Below are 20,825 nucleotides of genomic sequence, written 5' to 3' on the forward strand. Positions count from 1 at the left end.
TTTTGAAACATTTAAAATACACCTTGAAAAATATGTCAAAGCTGCAGCTGAAAAAGAAATACACTTTTACTGATGTGATCCATAATAATATGTTTTATTCACTGTATTTTTCCATTAAACATTAAGTTTTAGCTTATGCCTTAAGGCACATTTTGATTGCCTGATTGGAAATTGTTTCATTGCTAAAGCAATTTGTGGAGCCAGCAGGGGGGCACCGTTTGACTCCAAGAACAGAAATGAATTTTCACAAACAAATCCATGGGAATTGAGTGTATACTGTATATGCATAGTGATGACAGTGTTTCAAGATATTAAATTGTAATGCAATCAGAAAATTATAACTTGAAACATAGGGTAAATTTTGCATTGTATTTCCTTGTTGCAGACAGCAGTAAATACAAAGGCCCTCAGTGTTTCAGAATTTGTCCTGCTGTGTTCCTTGACCTCAGTTTTGTTTAGCATAATTGAAACTGACGGAGTGCAACTAAGGTTAAGTGGTGTATAGCATTAATTTAAATGCTTTATTAGCATGCAGGGTAGGAGGTATTGTTTTGTACATCTGTTTAGTAAATGTTAGCAACATTTAATTCAGTTTATTATTATTATTATTACTGTTATTATTATTATTTAGGAAATGTTTATCCTTTTCCTATTGAAAGCGAAAACCCAAACCTCTTTGCATACCAATATATAGCAGGAAGCAGATGCTGCTGTTGGCCCCCAAGAGCAACATCACACGATAAATCAGGTTTACAAATGTTATTAACTGAAATACTTGATAGCTGTAATATTTTTGTTTTTGGAAATTTTTAAAGCTAATGTAGAATATGTTGCTGTTTTTATTCTCCTTTTTTTAAAATCATCTTCTATAATTATGATTATGTGCATAACAAGTAAGCTTTCAAACATTAATTATATAAAGGAGATATTTGTGGAGGTAGGCTACTATAGCATTAGCACAGCTAATGCTATATTAGCGTTAGCCATCATTTAGCAGTTAGCTCAGCGGGCATTAGCTCGCTGAGCTAATTGCTCAGCTGTATGCTGTAGCATATATTAGCTATATGCTAATATAGCATATATTAGCCATATACTAATATAGCATATATATATAGCATATAGCTATATTAGCATAGCTATATGCTAATATAGCACATAGCTATATTAGCATACCTATATGCTAATAGGGCACATAGCTATATTAGCATATTAGGGCCCTTATATTCTAAAATAGCATACAGCATATTAGCTATATGCTAATCTAGCTATAAGCTAGATTAGCATATAGCTAATCTAGCTATATGCTAATCTAGTTTATAGCTAGATTAGCTAATCTTTATGCTAGATTAGCTTTATGCTAATCTTTATGCTAGATTAGCTTTATGCTAATCTAACATAAAGCTAGATTAGCATATAAGGGCCCAAAAACAAATGTGGGTTTAGGACCCCTTGCTCAGGATGTGGATCATCATACACATAATAAAAACGTTATTATGTCAACGCTGGATATACATACCGTACCTAGTTCCCATTTTCAAAGATTATTTTATCTTCAAAAACTACAATCCCATGATGCCTTGCGCGCCTGGCTGTATTTCTTGTCGACGTGGGAAGGGAGGGATTCTGACACAAATAAATGTCTCTGGTTCCTCTGTTCGGGGCTTCTTACGGGAGACCGTGACATGTCAGGTGGATTTACATGAGAACTCCGTCACGTTGGAAACATGTGGCTCAAACCTGAAGAGGTTCTGCTGAAGAACGCCTTCAAGCTGTGGGTCACCGAGAAGGATAACGAGTATTTCGTGCTGCAGAGGCGACGGGGGTACGGCGAAGGAGGCGGCGGGCTGACAGGTAACGTTAGCGACTTGAGGTTTTGTCTCCTCCTGTGGCTCGAGCAGCTGCTTTCACTGCGTAGCGAATGACGTTTAAACACTGGTTAGTTACGGTCTAACTAACCAGTGTTGCTGCTTAGCTAACTAGCTCCCGCAGTTCCTGGGGCGGGAGCGAGTTAATGCCGAGAAAACAGCGTCTTTGCAACAGGTAGGAGTCAAGTGTCCATGATGTGCGGCACCAAACAGCTGGAACCCGCATAGTCTGTTCAGTGTTTGTGACTAGAATTGATCGACAGGAACGACCTATTTTATTTCTTAATAAATTTCCTCACTTTTATTTGTAGATCTGTTTCTGCTTAAAAGTGAGTAAGTAAAAACAAATCTTTCCTGTCATTAAAGCCACCGTCCATGTGTATTCTCCCTCCACCCCCAGCATGAACAAACAAATGTACAATGACAATCAAAAGTCAACTGGGTTTTCATTGCAGGAGATAAGAAAATGCAAGGTTGTTTTAAAAAAAAGATGTGCTGCTCGGAAAAATGGCGAATTCTGTGTTGTGTGTGGTTGATGACGTCACAAGAGGCACAAGAATGGAGCGGATTAACTGGCATGGGCGAAAATGTTTGTGAATCGGTACCATTTGGAAGATTCTCACAGGTTCAGAAGCATTTGTGCTGGATGAAGAAATGCAAAAATATGCAATTCTGACGCGTGGCATTTCTGCTTAAGCTCCAATAATAGATTTGTACTGTTGAAGGAGTCTCACTGTTTTTATATTTAATAAATGGATGTTATTATTGAACTCTGTACATTTGCACTCAAATAAATGTACTGAACTTTACGGCTGCTAGTTCATCCATCTATTCGTTCATCATCTGTTCTCATCTACCGTTTCACTGAATGAGAGTCAGTTTGCACCCTGGACAGGTTATGAGTCCAGAGTAGGGAAAGACAGAGACACGCAGGACAAACAATCATGCATGCATTCATACATGAGGACAATTTACAGAAATCACTTAGCCAATGAGCCGTTTTTCTGGACTGTAGGAGGAAGCTGGAGGACCAACACATAGGAGAACATGCAAACAGGCCGTGATTCAAACCCAGTGCCTTTTTGCTAATAGGTGACAGTGCTACCGACGAGGCCACTGTGAACCCATGTGTTATTTCATGTGTTTTGTAATGATTTCTTTATCTTTTAAGTGGTGTTATTTCTTCTAAATGCTCTATATACCGACCCCTCAGACTACAAATGGAAAATATTGGAAAAAATGACAATCTGTTGTAGTAAATCTTCGCTCTGAGGCAACAAAATACGCAACAAAATCCTAACAATTAAAAATAGGATGACACTGGACATTTAACAGAAGAATTTTTACTTTATTTTATGTTCCTTTCTCGGTTGCTGAAAAGATAATTCATTATCTCAGATCAAGATTTGTTTTAAGCTCAAAGCAGAAAGACAAAAATGTTTATTTATACATTTTCCTGTTAAACTCTGTACTCATAATAATAATAACCGTATGTCCAAAATACCTATTTTGGAGGATTGATTTCATTACAAACATGCCAAATTCAACATAGTCACAAGAACTCTTCATCTGTTGCCTCGTGTGACGTCACCAGAGGCATGTGGATGCCCAGCTTAAATTTCATATCGACAAACTGTTAATGTAGAACAAAATGGCAAAACAAACTATGACAGAATGTTCTGTAGGTGATAAAGTGTTTTAGTTGAACAGATTTTACACAAACCTCTTTTGAGAATTGGCCACAGGCCAGCATTTTGAAAAATGGACGCATTACACTGAACAACTGAATTTGTTACTTCTCAGCAATGTCGAGCTCTGCTCCCTGGACAGCAAATGCATCAGCAACTTTTTGATGCTCATCCGAGTTGTCATTCTCTAGATTTGGTCTTATCATTGCTTTTCTAAAAATATGCAGCAGGGAAAAGAAATCATTTTCTCAGGTCGGACCTGGAGCAGCTTTGTTGTTTTCAGTATAAATCGTCCACAAACAGCAACATAAACATAAACATCAACCCAAATTATTGTTGTTTTAACTTTATAAACAACATTTGGAGTTTCTGCATGCTAAATCTTTTCTATTTTTTTATAGTAACAAAATATATTAAGCACAAGGCTTGTTTATTTACACAGCATCATACACACAGCAGAGTTTTGAATGCTTTAGAGTAAAAAAAAATGCAGTTGGAAAATACAATAAAAGGAAAATATTTAATCGTATCATAAAAACAAACTAACATATCGATTTAAAACACAAATCTCTGAGGCATAGTAAAAATGAAACAATTGAAATAAACATCGACTTGTATGTGAAATCTTCATAACAATAATGTTTTCAGTTCTGGTTTAAAGGAGCCAACAGTTTCTGCACGTCTCTGCCTTTTAGGAAGTCTGATCGAGAACTGAGGATCATAGAAACTAAACCTGGATTAGTTTCTAAACCTTGTTTAGTTTCTATGATCGTTCTGTCGTTCTGCTGAAAACACAGAGTGAACGGATCTCCTGGGTTCAGTCGGGTCTGAACGGGTCGAGACGGTTCAGACCTGACATGCAGCTCTAGGACACGTTTAGGCCTGAGTCCGTTCAGCCTGCCGGATTTATAGCAGCTTTTTAATACCTATCCTTTCACAAACATTGAGCCAGAGTTGTGTTTTAAGGGTTTGTGTGATATCCCTTGGTGTTGGCCAAGGCTAACAGCTGCAGCTGCATGCTGGAAGTTGTATTTTTTACAATAGTGAATACATATAATCAAGCCGACAGAACATAAAAGCATCTGTTTTGTTCTGTTTTTACAGGTTTCTCTTTATGTGGGAAAGTAACACATTAAGTAATTCTAATTTACTGCCAAGTCCATAGGTTTCTGGCATTTTTAAATATTTTATTTTGAATTTTTTTTCTCTTTTTAATTTCTGCATAAAATTAGAAGGCTTCCTGTTTTGGTTTTATGGACACAGACTGAGTAGCTGTAAGGGCCTGTGGTCCTGTGCTGACGGTGAATATGAAGTTGTGCTTCACCACCATAGATGTTATCATATAGTTTATTTCAAAACCGTACACACTCCTGTTAAAATAGCACTTAATCATTTAAAAAAAAAAAGATAAGTAGAGAAGAAGCAAGTTATTTTCTTCTGAAGGAAAAGCTTAGGCCCAGAACGTTGTTGAAGAACATGTCATTGTCTGAACTGCACACCAACTTTTGTGATGCAAAAGTTGGTTCTTTTGTGTATATTTGACACAAAAGAACACTGTGATTACAGTTAGACATGGTGGTGGCAGCATCATGATAATCCCGTTTGCAGGGCCGACACAGGCATTGTTCGATACACCTTCTAAACACTTAGTGCTTGAAGGTAATTACTAACATAAGTGGCTTCCAGGACTGGATCTAAAAATACCATATATGGTTTAAATGAAGACAGCAGAGGTGATGTACTTAACAAAATACCTTAAGAGGCGAAAGTCCTTTTCGCTTTGATTTTATTGTATTTTTTTAAACCAGAAAAATATATTTTTCAGTCTCAATAAGTACATGAATGGTGTCACTTGATTTGGATGTGCCAAGTGCTTTACGACTTGGCAGCTCATTTTGAACCCATATGGGGAGCCGACAGCAGGAAGGCCGGTCCAATACTGATGCAGCCCATTAGAAAACGGTTTTCAGCGCAACACTGTTAATAATTCATGGAGGGCTCGGCAGAGAGCGGGTGTAAAGGTAACAGATTTGACTAAATATAGAGCTGGGGCATTATTAATATCTGCTGCCAGGCCGTGTTTTTATAGCTGTGATCCAAGTATTAAAAAAAAAAAAATAACAGACCTACTAAAGTTGATGTGTGCTGTACTTTTTAAATTATTCATCCTCAATCATCTTGCGTAATTGTGCAAGTTGACACAGGTTTAGGTGGTCATACAGTTGAGACTTTTTAAAAAAAATTAAATTCTTGTGGTAGTTGTGGATTATTCTGATATTTTTCTGCTTTTTCTTGGCAGCAGATTGAGAGTGGCACACTGGTTTTGCATCTGCTATGTCTTACAGGCCTGCTTGTGGGAACTCTGGACACTGTGCTGGACTCGACATCCAAAGTTGCTCCTTACCGCATATTGCACCACACAGCAGACTCACAGGTCTACTGGTCCATAGCATGCGGTATGTCCCTGGCTTTTTAACCTGAATCGAGCTTTTTTTAGGATCTTGTCCACAGATTATTATACAAAAGACTGAAATTGTCAAATTCACAAATTATCATTATTAAAAAAAATACTGTTAATTTATCAGCTAAGTTTATGCAGATTTGAAACAGTGATCAGGTGGAGTGGGCAATGTTTTGTTTTTATTTGCTTTCTTTCACTGTTCCTGGGGTCAGGGGTCACCAAAGAAGAAATCGATCAGCACTGGGATTGGCTGCAGCAGAACATCATGAGGACGCTCTCTGTGTTTGACTCCACTGAAGACATCACCAGCTTCGTACAGGGGAAGATTAGAGTAAGAGGCTGTTAAAAACCAGAGAATTGCATGTTTTCATGACCATTTACCCCACTTGGTAAGAGAAGTAATCCTAAAAACTCAGCCAAATAAAGGCTATTGTCAAATATCTAAATGAAATATACATTCATCTTAAGTTTTTTATTTTTTTTTATTTTGCAGTCATAGATTGTCTTGAATTTTGTGGGATTGTATGTGATAAACATACTCACTATGGTGTATCACTGAGAAATGGAAGGGAAGTGATGCATGGCTACAAAAATTTCATATATATATATATATATATATATATATATATATATATATATATATATATATATATATATATATATATATACTTTATTGTAAATGACTAACAGCTGGTATACAGATGGAAAGGATGAGTATTTTATTACCTGTTTCAGGTTCTTATTGTATTGAAATAAAAACCTGAAAAGTGTGGTGAGCATATATAATTAAGTGCAGAGGAGTACTCACTTCAATTATAACTACCAGTTTGGATTTTGTTTTTCAGTAAATGTAGACCAGCTTTGCACATCTAGAAACAAAACATTTTGCCCGTTTTTCTTATTTAATTATGTGCTGGGTTTTGGACTTTCACATTCAATCCCAATAGGATACTTTTATTTTTATGGATGTAATGTCTATAGCTTTCATTGGTATTAATACTTCTATGAAGCATCAATGTTGTTTTATTTTCAGGGTCTTATTGCTGAAGAAGGGAAGACCTCTCTGGTGCTGGAGGACGATCCAGAGAAATTCAGAGAAGCCCTTTTGAGGTTTGAGAAGTGGTTCGAGCTGCCCGCCCAGGAAAAGCTGGTCACATATTACTCATGCAGCTACTGGAAAGGCAAAGTCCCCTGCCAGGGCTGGCTCTACCTCAGCACAAATTTTCTGTGCTTTTACTCGTACCTCCTGGGAGCCGAGGGTAAGCGATGTGCTGTTACGTGTGCTTCATTTTGTGGAGAAAATGTTGTCTTAATGTCACTAAGAGTGCTGTAGCTGGTATCAGCTACAAACTGGAGCTTTTATGGCTTTAAGGGAAAATAGCTGCTAGCTGTTTCCAAAATTGTGAAAGGGCTTTAACAGCTGACTCACAGTGTAGAATTGAAAAGGGCAATGGGTAATACTGAACTGTGGGTCACAGAGAAAAGTTCTAAAACAGTTTTGTTATTTAAAGAAAATAAGAAAAAAAAAGCTATAAGTAATTGTTTTGGGAAAACATGAAACAAATAATAAAATTTTAAGTTGCTTTTTAAGCATAGAAATTTTAAGACATTTCTGAAGTTGAAATGTCTGAATTGTTTCCCTGTGTAGCAGCGAAACAATGCTGGTCATAACTTTAAAATAATCGCAGCGTTTTCTTATTGTTTTCAGTCTCGGCCTTGAGAATTTCTTTATGCATTGAACCATTAGAATGTCAGAAAAGTTCATTTATTTCAATAAAATAATTCCCAACAAACTGGGGTTTTTTATTTCCTAGTTATGATGATTTTCTGCTTACAGCTTATTAAAAAAACCGTATTTAACATTAGAGTATGATATCAGACCAATAAAAACATTTTAATACAGAAATGTGGGCTTAATAAAAATTAAAAGATTACTTTACATGTAAATCTTCCAGTTGTGTGAGTAATGGCTTGCATCACAAGCCTGAACACAGTTGAAAAAGTAAAGTTGTAAAAATGATGACACATTGCCTCCAAGATAATTGCTTTTAAATGGGTTTGTTGTGCTGACTCTGCAGTGAAACTGATCATCTCCTGGGACGAGATCTGGAGGCTGGAGAAAACATCGAATGTTATCCTGACTGAGAGCATCCATGTTTTGGCTCATGGGGAGGATCATTATTTCTCCATGCTGCTGCATCTAAATGAGACGTTCGTCATCATGGAACAGCTTGCTAACTACTCCATCAAGCGTCTGTTTGATAAAGAGGCTTTCCAGGGAGAGCCAGCTCTCTCCGACCCACTTCAGATTACCAAGAGGTACTGGTCTGTTTACAGCTATTCTGGAAAATAAAAACCGGGGAGAGAATAGGCAATTTTTTTTTTTTATTGTGACGTTTCTCTTATGGTATGGTTTCTGTTACCCGTTTTCCCACAGAGGCCTTGAAGCTCATGCAAAAAGTGAGCAATTCCGGGCATTTTTCAGGCTTCCCAAAGAGGAAAACTTATTAGAAGTGCACGAGAGCTTCCTGTGGGTGCCATTCAGTCATTTTAATACGCTTGGCAAAGTCTGCCTGTCCGAGAACTACCTTTGTTTTGCCAGTCAGGACGGAAGCCAGTGTCACATCATCATTCCAATGCGAGAGGTAAAGTGGTATTTCTAAATCAGTAGTGATCCAGCATTAAATCCCGTATCTTGGCTGACTGGTCGGCCCATATTGCCGTCTTGCAGGTCATTAATGTCGAGAAGCCCGATTCCGGCAGCCGGGCTTTGACGGTATGCGTGCGTGGCAAGAGAGCGTTGCGTTTCTCGGAGGTGCGGGACTACCAGCGACTTGCTAACACGATCCGCAGCAGATGTGGGATCAGTGCCAGCCCACAGCACTCTGCTTCATCAGAGGTGAAAAGATTGCATGTTTTACTTGGGCTATTTTCATCTTGTAGTTTGTATTGCTTTCTGACAGCAGACTGATGTACGGCGTGTCTTTACCGCTAAGGCCATACGAGGCGAATGCCAGTCCCTCATCAATCACTTTGAGGACAATCCGGAGGATGTGACTCTCATGGTGGGACAGAAAGACACCAGCAAGGCTGTGAGCACCGAGGCCCTCATGACTGTTTTCCACCCTCAAGACGTTGAAAACCTCGATCCAAAAATGGTAAGCAGAAAAAATAGAAGTATAGCATTAATGGAATATTTTTTGTATTTGACCGGAGAGTTTGAAGCCTGTTCGTCATTTTGACAGAAGTTTAAATGTTTTACATCTTGTGTCCAATGTTTTTCATTGGATGTCTGTTTGGCTTGGATGAGAAAATCTCCAAGCGAAAATAAGCCTAAAAGCAAAATCCTGCTTTGGAACATGTACATAAATAATAGTGGGCGTATCTGAACTTGTATGTCTAATTTTAAATTTGAACTTGTGTGTCTAATTTTCACCCACTTTGACAAAATCACAGTAAATTCAGAGTTGTGAATTCAGCTTTTAGGTCTAAAATTAATCAAAGTTGTATGTATTACGCCGGGAAAGACGGAGCACGTCAAATTCTTCACTGAAAGCTCACACACAGTCATCCATTCCCATGATGAGTATTTTTGAGACTGGAGGTTTGAAAAATGCAGACTAATAAGTCATGTGAATGAGACGATTTACTTTATTTTTCAGCTGAAAGAGAAGATGAAGGAGCAGTCTTGGAACATCCATTTCTCTGAATACGGACGTGGGACCAGTATGTTTTTCACCAAGAAGACACGAGACTTGATTGTCCGAGGCGTTCCCGAGTCTCTGAGGGGAGAGCTGTGGATGCTATTTTCAGGTTTATATCTGCACATCAAATATCACTCCTGTATTCTGCTGGCAAACACTTTGAGTAGATTACATCTAAGCCGTGTGAAAACACTGCCGTGTTTGTGTTTGGGCTCACTGTGGGTTTGCAGGAGCTGTAAACGACATGGCCACTCACCCCGGCTACTACACCGAGCTGGTGGAGCAGTCTCTGGGCACCAGCACTTTGGCCACAGACGAGATCGAAAGAGACCTGCACCGCTCTCTCCCAGAACACCCGGCGTTTCAGAGCGACACGGGAATCTCAGCTCTGCGCAGAGTCCTCACTGCATACGCCTACAGAAACCCAAAAATCGGATACTGCCAGGTACTCGTCGTATAAGTTGATCTTTAAATTTGCAATGGGAATGAAGTTGATGAGACAGAAACATGCATGCGGTACCAGGAGGGCAAACTTCAGTCTCCAGATTTTAGAGACCAAGCAGTGGCGTATTTCTTTTAATTAAAAATGATAGTAAACCCACAGCTAGCTTATGAAGTTTAAAAATATATATATATATACTTCAGCTTTAGAAAAAAATAAAAGTTTTTATAATACAGTGGCTAGGGAGAAAAAAGGTTTTTGTTGCTTTCTGTATATTTAGATTGATGACAACACAACAGGTCCATTGATCAGAATTCAAATCTGTTTATTTATTCTTTAAGTTTGACCCACTGATACAGATTTTAGTTGATCCTGTTTTCTCTCAGAGATGAGATAAAAAGATGTATTATTTAAAACATCATGTGGAAGTTTTTTTTTTTGACTACATACCAAATTAAAGCAAAAATAACCAAACAAATAGAAAAGCTGATTGTTCATAGATAATATGCATTTCTGAAACACGTTTAACTAATTGATAGCAAAATATCTGGATATCTCTGTGAAATAAACCTTTGTTTTTGTCTCTTTTTAGTATAAAATTAAGTGTTGAAAGGGACAGCATCATGTATTTTCCAGACACATGGTCCTGTCTTATCAAGTAAATATGTTACATTCAGTTGTTATAAAAATGCTGTATATTTAAAACGTGACTTTAAAGAAATTTGACTTTGCAACTTAATGCCTTGAAATTGGGCATCTGTCTCTTTAAGAAGCTTCTGCTCTTTCTGCCTTCAGCACATCGTCACATTATTTCTCCATTAGGTCTTTATACTTTGTATGATATTTTGACACCAGGTTTGTTTTTGATGATTTAATAACATTCTAACATGATATAATTGACTTTTGCATAATACTCCCCTCTTTTAAATTATAGAAATTTAACAAACCTGTTGTTCCTGGTCTCTACTCCTGCTATGTTACACAATCATAGTACTACAAACATCTTGTTGTCAAGGGAACATGCGGCTGATTCAGTGGAAAATGGAGATCAGATTCTTGAGTTGCTGCCAAATGTTATTCTGCTGGTGCTACAGGTCAAAGGTCATTTTCTCTGAGAGCACTGAATCAGTGTGCTCCTCGCCCCCTGTAGGCCATGAACATTCTCACCTCCGTCCTGCTGCTGTACGCCAAGGAAGAGGAGGCGTTCTGGCTGCTGGTGGCCGTCTGTGAGAGGATGCTGCCGGACTATTTCAACCGACGAATTATTGGTAAAACTGCCAGCGGTGGATTCTGAAACTTTAATTTGTCGACTCTTATCGGCACGCAGTCAAGACGTGCAACCATTTTTTTCCGTTTCAGGCGCTCTGGTGGACCAGGCGGTGTTCGAGGACCTGATCAGAGAAAACCTCCCGCAGCTGGTGGAGCACATGACGGACCTGAGTTTCTTCTCGTCCGTGTCCCTGTCGTGGTTCCTCACGCTCTTCATCAGCGTCCTGCCCATCGAGAGCGCCGTCAATGTGGTCGACTGTTTCTTCTACGACGGCATTAAAGCCATCCTGCAGCTCGGCCTCGCCGTGTTGGATTACAACATGGAGGCCCTCATCGCCTGCAACGACGACGCGGAAGCCGTCACCATCCTCAACAGGTCCGAATGCATCCAAAAGCAAGGAAGATTACCGCATTTCAATGCTCTAAACTGTGATCCATCTATTTGTCATGGTTCTCCTTCAGGTTCTTCGATAGCGTGACTAACAAAGACAGCCCGTTGCCCCCAACGGTGCAGCAGGCTTCAGTGGGCAACAACGACAAAGCATCTCACGTCAGTGTGGATATCAGCGAGCTGATCCGAGAAGCCTATGAAGTATTTTATTTTTTAAAAATGTCCCCGTTTCACTTTTAATCAGCAATGTTTGGTTTTTGCTTGATAAGTCCAACTTCTCCTTTGGCAGAAATACGGACATTTCCGGTCAGAGGAAGTTGAGAGTTCGCGGAAGAAAAACAAGCTGTATGTGATTCAGACGCTAGAGGACACAACCAAGCAAAACGTGGTGAGTGAGCTGCTAGTCGTTTAATTATTAAGCCTGTTGCAAAAAGCAATTAATCGCATCATAAATTGAAATGAGCTCAATTTGTATTCTGATAATTGATTTTTTTTTTAAGGGAAATGTTTTTACAGAAATCCATTTTAGTTTTGTTTGTGTTTTTTTTTGTTTGTTTTGTTTTATTTTAGGTATTTAAAAGATCTTTCAGTGACACAAGAAATTTTTTTTTTATTTCTTTTTTTACAAATTAAAGTTTATTGGTCTCTTAAAGGGCAAATTTTCATTATTATGACATTGTCAATATATTACTTGGAAATGGTATCAAAATATTGGTAGGATAATTTTTTGTCCTGTAAAATTTTATCATGACAGGCCTATTCACCATGGCATTAACTATTAATTAATATTCAGATTCGAGTTGTGTCCCAAGATGTCCGATTTACGTCCCCGCAGCTTGACGAGCTTTATAACTTGTTCAAAGTGAGTCCATAACATCACACAGCACACTCTTTCCATTAAAACAAAAAACAACAACATAAAATAGTGATCAGATCACGCTTCTTTTCAGAGGCAGCATTTCCTCAGCTGCTACTGGACGATGAAGAGTCCAGCTCTGCTCCACCATGACCCCAGCCTGGCCTATCTGGAGCAGTACCAGCTGGGATTCCAGCAGTTCAGCGAGCTCTTCTCTCTGCTGGAGCCCTGGGGCTTCTGCACCTCCAAGAGCACGCTCTCCCTCTGGGTCTTCCGCCTCATCGACGAGAACCAGGACGGCCTCGTCAACTTCAAGGAGTTCTGCTACGCTCTCGGTACGTTTGCTGGATTTCTCGGGCCATCCAGTGCGTCGTTTCTCTTCGCTACTGCTTGTCCTTTAAAGGATTTTATTTCCACAGATACCTTATACGGAGCATCTTTCACAAATAAGCTGAAGTTTCTCTTCAAGCTTCACCTGCCGCCAGGTTAGTGATGAACGACTGACAATTTGTCATATTTTGAACCTTTAAAGCCCTCAAACAACACAATGCAGCGATTTGCTGAAGTATTCACACCCCAAAACTTACACATTTTATGTTTCAATCATAAACTTCAATATATTTCACTGGATGTTTAACTAATAGACTGATGTAAAGAGGAAGGATAATAACGGATGATTATCAAAAAATGTTTATCATTAAAAACCTGTTTAATGTGTTCAACCCCACGTTAGGGCTGCAACCAACAGCCATGTTAGCAATCAATTGATCTGATAATTAATTGCATTTTTTTTAAATGGCAAGTTTTTTATTTAACCACTTTTTGTACAGTATTGGAAAGACATTGAAAGATACAAATAATTCAATTACTTTTTCACATAAGAAAATAAAATAATGCACATTTACTTCTTGTTGGAATATCACATAGAAGTTAAATAAAATCCATTGAAGATCCAAGCAGCCTTAATTTTTTCATAGCTGTATTTCTTTATGTACTGTGGTAACAGTTTTTTTTTTAGCAGTTGAGACATTTTAGTCTCAGGTAAAGTTATATCCCTGCAGTTTGCAGACCATCATATTGTTTATTTTTCTATATTGCCATAGATGATTTTCCAACACGTTCACCTTACTCCAGTCTTGAAGAACAAGCAAAAGCTGAAGTCAGACAGTTCTAATCCAGCTGTGGGTTTTCTACACGGCTTCAAAACATATGGCTTGTCGTTTGAAAAGTCAGGACTTGTAGGGCGAGCGCTGCTCAGCCTCGGGCAAGACGCTGTCCTTGAATGTGTGGCTCTTATCTCCGTGATGTGTCACCGCCTTCTCGGAGGCTGGGGGTAAGAATAGCCCATGCTGAATGAAGGAACTTGCCATGGCAACGATGGGTGTCAGGAGCCGCAAGGGCTTTTCTGCCGTGGGATGGTTCCTCTAAAAACAGGAGCGAAAGAGCTGCTCAGATTGCAACTGACAGCTTAGCAGCAGATGAGCCCTGAGTCACCATTGGTGCTGTGCCAGGCCAATAAACATCAAGCCACGCAGCCTGTGTCTCATGGAGAGGGCCGAGCGCTGCAGCACCAAGGACAGGTCACACCAGAGTGCTGCCTGTCACCTTATTTTGTCGGGATTCTTCCTAAATCAGCCACTGGAAGCTGTCTTTGTCATCTGCTTCCTCTTCCCGAGTAAAAGGTGCCGCTCCAGACACTTTATTGATCCAGGAAATCGAATCATGTGCTCTTTGAGAGGAGAATCTTTCAGCCCGAACAAAAGGTGCAGCAGCTGCGTGCACTTATCAGTCACAAAGGGCAGCAAACGCTCGCTTACATCATCTTTGTTTTTTTGTTTGCAGCAGGAGGAATTGAACTATTCATTCCTTTAAACCTTGAAGCGCAGCAGGAGTTATCAGTTTCCCTGCTTTCCCATCCACAAAGTGTCAGACGGAAAAAGAAAAAAGTGGAGCATATTGGATTACACGGCCAAAATTATATGAATTGAATTGAGATCGACACAGGAGAAGGTCTCTGTGTCAGATTAAAGTGGCGACCTCAGGCACTGCTGCTAATGCTGCACCAAGCCGTGCAGGCAGATGAAATGATGTTTGCTTGACTTGTTGGGATAATTGTTTAATCAATGCATGAAAGCAACACGCATGCTTGCACCCAGATGTGGTCATGAGTGGAGCTCAGAGGTATTGAGATACAGATTTTTTAAAAAATACTCAACCTAATGTTTTTTTTATACATAATCATGTGAAGAAGTTTTTTTTCCCATCTTTTGTAATTTCTTTTGCATGTTTGTCTCACGCGCGAATGTTTCAGTGAAAAAAATTCAAACCTACAAGGCCCAGTAAGTTGATATGCCACACTTTTCAGTTTTTTACCACTTCCTGGTGTCCTTAACAAACCCTGTTAACATTTTTGAAATAAAATAAGCAAAACTTTTCAAGATGAAATTCACAAAGTGCTTCAAGAAGCGGAATAAAACATACACAAAAGCAGATTGGACGTTTTACAAACTTTTACATTTTTTAAAGAATAATTTCATCCATTGGAAAAAGAAAAGAAAACTCAGCCCTTTTGTCAAATATAAATTGATTTAAGTTTTTTTCTAACATCTTTCTGCAACACATCACATATGGTAAAAATTCCTATTAAATGTCAAACATTTTTTAATAAATACAAATTAATTCAATCATAGACTGTTTACCTATTTTCTAAGGGTCATCATGTGTTAAAATTTTCTTATATTTTTACAAAACTACATTGGATTCTGTCTTGATTTCTGTTTTGCTGCCTGTGTGGATTAGGGTCCTGTCCTTTCTGCTTTCAGTTTTCTCACAGACTGTCTCTTTAGCTTTCACAGGTAGTCCTTTGCACTTAAAGGAACAAAGAGTCCAGCAATTTCTTCCAACAATTGAAGACTCCTCTCACTTGACCAGACTCGCTGGTTAGCCTCTACTCTTTTTCTTCTCCCTAAAAACTCCCAATTTCTCCCCTTTTTTTCTAACTCTCATAATTCAGGCTTGTCTGAAGGTTTTCCTCGACATAGTTTTAACATGTCACCCATTTCTTTTCCAGCCTTTGATCTTCCCGAAGATGGTGTCATAAGAAAAAGTCCTGAAAGAGGTAGGGTCACGTCTACATTTGCAGCTGTATTCTCAGGTTTCTTATGCAGACTGGAAAAGTCTGGGTTTTTATTTTCAAACAGTGGATGGAGAAAGAATGCTTCCTACCTCATAGTCTAAAAGTTGTGCTTCCATTCTTCCTTTTCTGCATCCTTCCTTTATTTCCTTTCTCCTTTATGTCTGAAATAAAGTCTTTTCTTTGATACATCTATAATTCCTCATCTCTTCCTACCTCTCATCTCTGAGATGAGTTTTTTTCTTTATGTCCTTTCCTCCTTCTGTCCTCTATCCTTTCTTGCTTTCTCTTTCTGACTTCCTTCTTTCATTGTCATTATGTTTTTATTATTTTATTCCTCCTTTTCTTGCTTCCACACTTGTGTATTTTTTTCTGCCTTGCATCTCTTCTTGTTTACTTTTTCTCTTTTCTTCTGCATGTCTTTTTACATCCTTTATTCTTTCGTGCGTTTTCTTTTTTTCTTCCTTAATTCCTTGTCTCCTCTGTCCCTTCCTTCTGTCATTTACTTATAACTTTTCTTTTTTCCTTCTTGTCTCCTCCATCCTGCTCTCCTTCCTCTTTGTTCTGTCCTCCTCTCTGTACTTATGTCCTTCCTGGTGTCTTTCCTAAAATCTACTTTCTTCCTTGTGCCTAATTCTCCTTGTTTTGTTTCTCCTTGGTGTCCATATTCCCTTTCTTTGTTCCCTCCCTTTCTTCCTCTCCTTCTTCTGTCATTTTTTTCATATGTGTGACACAAGTGATGTCTTTTGTACCTTACTGGTATCCTTCCTTCCTCCTTTGTTACCATTTCCTTGTCATTTCCTTCCTTCTTTCCACATATCCTAATTTTCTTCCACGTGTTCTTTCTTCCTTGCTTTCATGACCTCATTATTTTCCTTCCTTTTTGCTCTAGTGTAGCTTTTTTCCTTAGAGTTTCTGGTTTTGCAGGTACCACCCTGAAAACCTCAACAAGGTAGAAATACCTACCATACGTTTCTAGTGATCTGTTGCCTTTTATAACGACTCTATAGGGCTGAGGGTGTTTTATGATAAATCTGGAAAAACAGGATATCTGTGACATGAAAGATGTCAAAGATACCCTGAATACCGTTTGTGTTTTCATCTGATCCTCTTCCGCCTGTCAAACCAACAGGCAGGGGAAAGGTTGACCTTCAGGCCTACCTGAAACAATGGCAAAATGAAATCCTTAAAAAGGAGGAAACAATCAAGGATCTACCAAGAATTAATCAGGTAATTCATCTAATCGTCTGTTTATTTAGTTTGAGGAATAAATCACCCCTATAGAATGATTTCGTCTTCATTTCCCACCTCAGGCTCAGTTCATCCAGTTCTCCAAAACCCTCTATAACATCTTCCACGGCGACCCGGAGGAGGAGCGCTTGTACCGGGCCGTAGCCCACGTGACCAGCCTCCTCCTGAGGATGGAGGAGGTTGGCCGGAGGCTGCAGGAGCCAAGCAGCCCGCCCGCCGAGGCCACGCAGCCTGCCAGCACCGGCGCTTCTGTGGAGGCGTCTTCGACCCAAGAGGCCTCCTGTAAGGAGACCTCAGACGCCTCCAGCTCTCACAGCAGCCAGGAAGGGGCGGCGGAGCAGCCGGATCCAGATTGGTCGTTTTCCTTTGAGCAGATTCTGGCCTCGCTGCTCAATGAGCCGGCCATCGTCAGCTTCTTTGAGCGGCACGTACACATTCAGACGAAACTGGGACAGGCCAGGGTTGCACAGCTCAAACTGAAGGCCAAGAAGTAAAAAAAAAAAAAAGGACGCATAAGGGAATCATTACAGTGTTTCTGTCTCGCTACAGGTTTTATTTCCTTTCTCCGGCCAGATTGAAATGTGGATTTTGACGCTAAAGTGGGTTTAAAATTCTGCGCGCGTTTCGCTGATTATCCGAAATGACGGGATCTGAAAGACACTACAGGAGCTTCACTGACCAACAGACCCGGTGTGTTTTCAATTTTGACCTAATCTCATTATGCATTTCACCCCTATCCTCTCATGTAGCTGCACTTTGACAAGTCAGATTTAAGAAACTGAGTCAAGCGTGATAAATACCTGACAAGTCTATCAAACCAATAGACTCGGAATCTGTTTCTGAATGTTTAAATGTATATCAGATTAGTATGCACTACTTAGAATGAAACTACAGTGTCTGATAGTTTGTCTTTTGACTTGTTAGATTTGCTCAGAACTTCAGCTTAATGTAAGAAACACCAGCTTAGTTAATAGTGGAGTAGAGCAGTAGTGGGTAGAGGACACATTGTGCTGCTGTTCCTGGAAGCCATAAACTGATCAGAGTTTATCTGACTGGAAATGACACATTTTGAGAGCAAAAAAAAAAGTTAAACGTCAGCGAAAAACATTTGCAATAACCAGGGCTGGATTTAGAATTATGGGGCAAGATTTTCTTTCCGCATGCACGTTACAATAAATAGCTACTCCAGCTTTTATTTAATTTTTTTTTTATCTTTGTATCTATCTTCTATAAAAAGTTCCTCATAAGTATGTTAAAAAATGTCTTTTATCCACAAAAAAACTCATTGAAATGTCAAGATGCCTGTATGTGGAGATTGAATTACACCAAAAACCAAACAAGAACATATTAATTTCAGACACCTTTGGAGGTGTATAACAATAAATTTGAACATTATCTCAAAATTACTTTACCTGTAAGTTCAAAAAGTAAAAACTCCCATTTAGATTCATTAAACACAAAACAATCAAGCAATATTTCTGTATTGTACATGGCTAATATAAACCATCTAACTTTCCTTGTACTGAAGGGAAAAAATGTAATGAACAAAATTTTGGTACAGAGGTTTATTGATGTGGTTGTGCTATGATATGTATAACCAACCAAAGAAGCTGCCTGTTCAAAGTACTACATCGACACATGATGATGGAAAGTTGAGTGGAAGGAGGAATATTGTGGAAGAAAATGCAAGGATTGTAGAACCAAGTCCTTGAGACAGTTTGGGGGAAATTTAAAAGCTGTGTGCTAGAAGATTAAAAAGCCAGCACAAACAGATGGATTAAAACGAGTTAAAACTGTTGGATTATTTAATCCACTCTTTAATGAGAAACATCAGAAGGGTGTACCAATTCTGTAATTCATGTAATAGGAGCTTCAGTATGTAAACCAAAGTATTGTGTAAACCTGATTCTTTTTTTCTTTGAGAAACCGGATTTGGGATTTTGTTTTTGCTGTAAGCCATATTTCACAAAGATGAGAATAAAATCATTCGGATAATCGTTACAGAGCGCCCCACCCCCTGACTTTTTAGTGATATTGAAAAATGTCCATTTATTATATGCAAAATATGAAATCAAATTTAGACAGCAAAGACGTGGGGCCCTGGTAAAGCCCTCGTTAAAGACTGGCCCTGGCAATAACATGCTGCGGAGGGCGCTGCTGTTCCACACGACACAGTCAGCTGTTTTGCACCTTCAGCAGCAATCATGGTGAACATATGGTACACTGAACCACGTAACCCAGGCTCGTGTTCGACAGGCTTTGCTAAATCAACACATTTTTCATGAGTAGGTCAAACGTTTGCCTGGAAAGCAGGAGATGTCCAGATGAACCTCCTGTGCTCTGTCTGCGGACCTCGCTGGGCGACCCATCGTAACTTTCTCTCCATCCGTGTTGGTTTCCTGTAACCGTGAGGTTTCTGTCGACCCAATGAGCTCCAGGACTGTTGAACCTTTTGAAGGATATTTTTGCTTCATCGAATCTCAGGGTGACATTTGTGTAGACGCATAAGGGGTTAAAAAGGGATATTTTTCAACCTGTAAAACAGTATATCCACAGAATTATATATTAACGTGAATCGTCTGCAGCATTTACATATAGAGCATGTTGTAGCATAGTTACAGGATTTCCAAGGCCTCTGCTTTCGCTGCTTGCTACAAGAAGCCAGATTTTTCAGTATTTCTGTCTGTTTTTTTTTGTTTGTTTTTTTTTTGTGTGTGTGTGTGTGTGTGTCCTGTTTTTTGTCTTCATATTGCTTCTGTCTCAGTGGACAATTTGCACAGTTGTTAAAGATTTACAAGCTGTAGTTGTGTTTGTATCTCGGTGGCAGGGGTCAGCTGCGGCTTGCCGTCTTTTGGGGCCAAATCAACAGATTTATATGAAGCTTTAGAGTCTCTGCTTTTCTCCGGAGTAATTAGTGTTTTATGTGCCTCTTAACTAAAGCTGAAATGTTGTGCTGGCTGTTTTTAATCATTTGCTGAATAATTATTTTGTCTTTGCTTGACCAGGACTGAAGGACCAACACTTTTTGTGTTGCAGTATTAATTTTACTTTTACTGTTGAGGTTTACAAACTCATCTTAAACCCACAACTACTCTTTGGAGCAAAAAAGTAATAAATATGCCACTGTTTATGTGTGAAATGTGTTAGAAAATGGCAAAATACATTATTGATGTTAGATATGTTATCCTTTCCTAATTTTAAAGTCTAATAATAAATTAAAGTCCTGAGTCTCAGCAGGAGACTTTAGTATCTATTTATTATGACTGATGGGGAGTAAAAGGAAAAGCTAAATTTGAGCATGATTTTACTTTGTTAGTTCCTGCCGTCATGTTTTGTTTTTGACATCTTTGAATGTCACAATGATTATGACATGCAAACAGCAGCTAATTCTGGAACAGGATGTGCATGGATTGAGTTTGAGCATGCGTTGATCTGTTGCTTTCTCTTTATTCTCAAATCACAAGTACTTTGATTTCAAGAATTTGTTCATTTGTCTTTGCAAATCTAAAGTATTCAGATCAAACATTCCTTTATGCAAAATATTTTTTCAAACGCCCATAAAAGTGTCTATCCTCTTTCCAGAGGATGGGAAAGTTGATGCACGGCTCTGAAAACCTCTCGAGTTCTTATTTTGCAATATATGTGACGCTTGGATGTTTGTTTGATTTATATGGATTAGTTTGATTGGTGCCTAAATGTATGAGAATAAAGAGCAGTGATTTAATGAGTTGTCTTTTGTCTTGATAAATAAGAATCAAATTTTCT

At 38.9% G+C, this 20,825-nt stretch overlaps 1 protein-coding gene across 2 annotated transcripts; it reads left to right on the forward strand.

The window, feature by feature from the left end:
• Nucleotides 1-1,604: 1,604 nt before the first annotated feature.
• On the forward strand, nt 1,605-20,784 carry tbc1d8b (TBC1 domain family member 8B). 2 transcript variants are annotated; one of them, XM_055043660.1, is made up of 21 exons: nt 1,605-1,851; nt 5,899-6,009; nt 6,227-6,345; nt 7,048-7,273; nt 8,093-8,333; nt 8,452-8,659; nt 8,746-8,913; nt 9,011-9,172; nt 9,677-9,827; nt 9,949-10,163; nt 11,311-11,428; nt 11,520-11,805; nt 11,892-12,021; nt 12,110-12,208; nt 12,614-12,682; nt 12,771-13,011; nt 13,096-13,161; nt 15,523-15,615; nt 15,747-15,794; nt 16,942-17,039; nt 17,123-20,784. In XM_055043660.1, the coding sequence occupies exons 1-21, from the start codon at nt 1,725-1,727 to the stop codon at nt 17,552-17,554; spliced, it is 3,408 nt and encodes a 1,135-aa protein (XP_054899635.1). In that variant the 5' UTR covers nt 1,605-1,724; the 3' UTR covers nt 17,555-20,784. The 2 variants fall into 2 exon arrangements, with proteins under 2 accessions (XP_054899635.1, XP_054899636.1); XM_055043661.1 differs by lacking the exon at nt 15,523-15,615.
• The last annotated feature ends 41 nt before the right edge of the window (nt 20,785-20,825 follow it).

The sequence above is a fragment of the Poeciliopsis prolifica genome, unplaced genomic scaffold (assembly GCF_027474105.1).
Source record: "Poeciliopsis prolifica strain line A6 unplaced genomic scaffold, Auburn_PproV2 SCAFFOLD019, whole genome shotgun sequence".
In the NCBI taxonomy this organism is placed as follows: domain Eukaryota; kingdom Metazoa; phylum Chordata; class Actinopteri; order Cyprinodontiformes; family Poeciliidae; genus Poeciliopsis; species Poeciliopsis prolifica.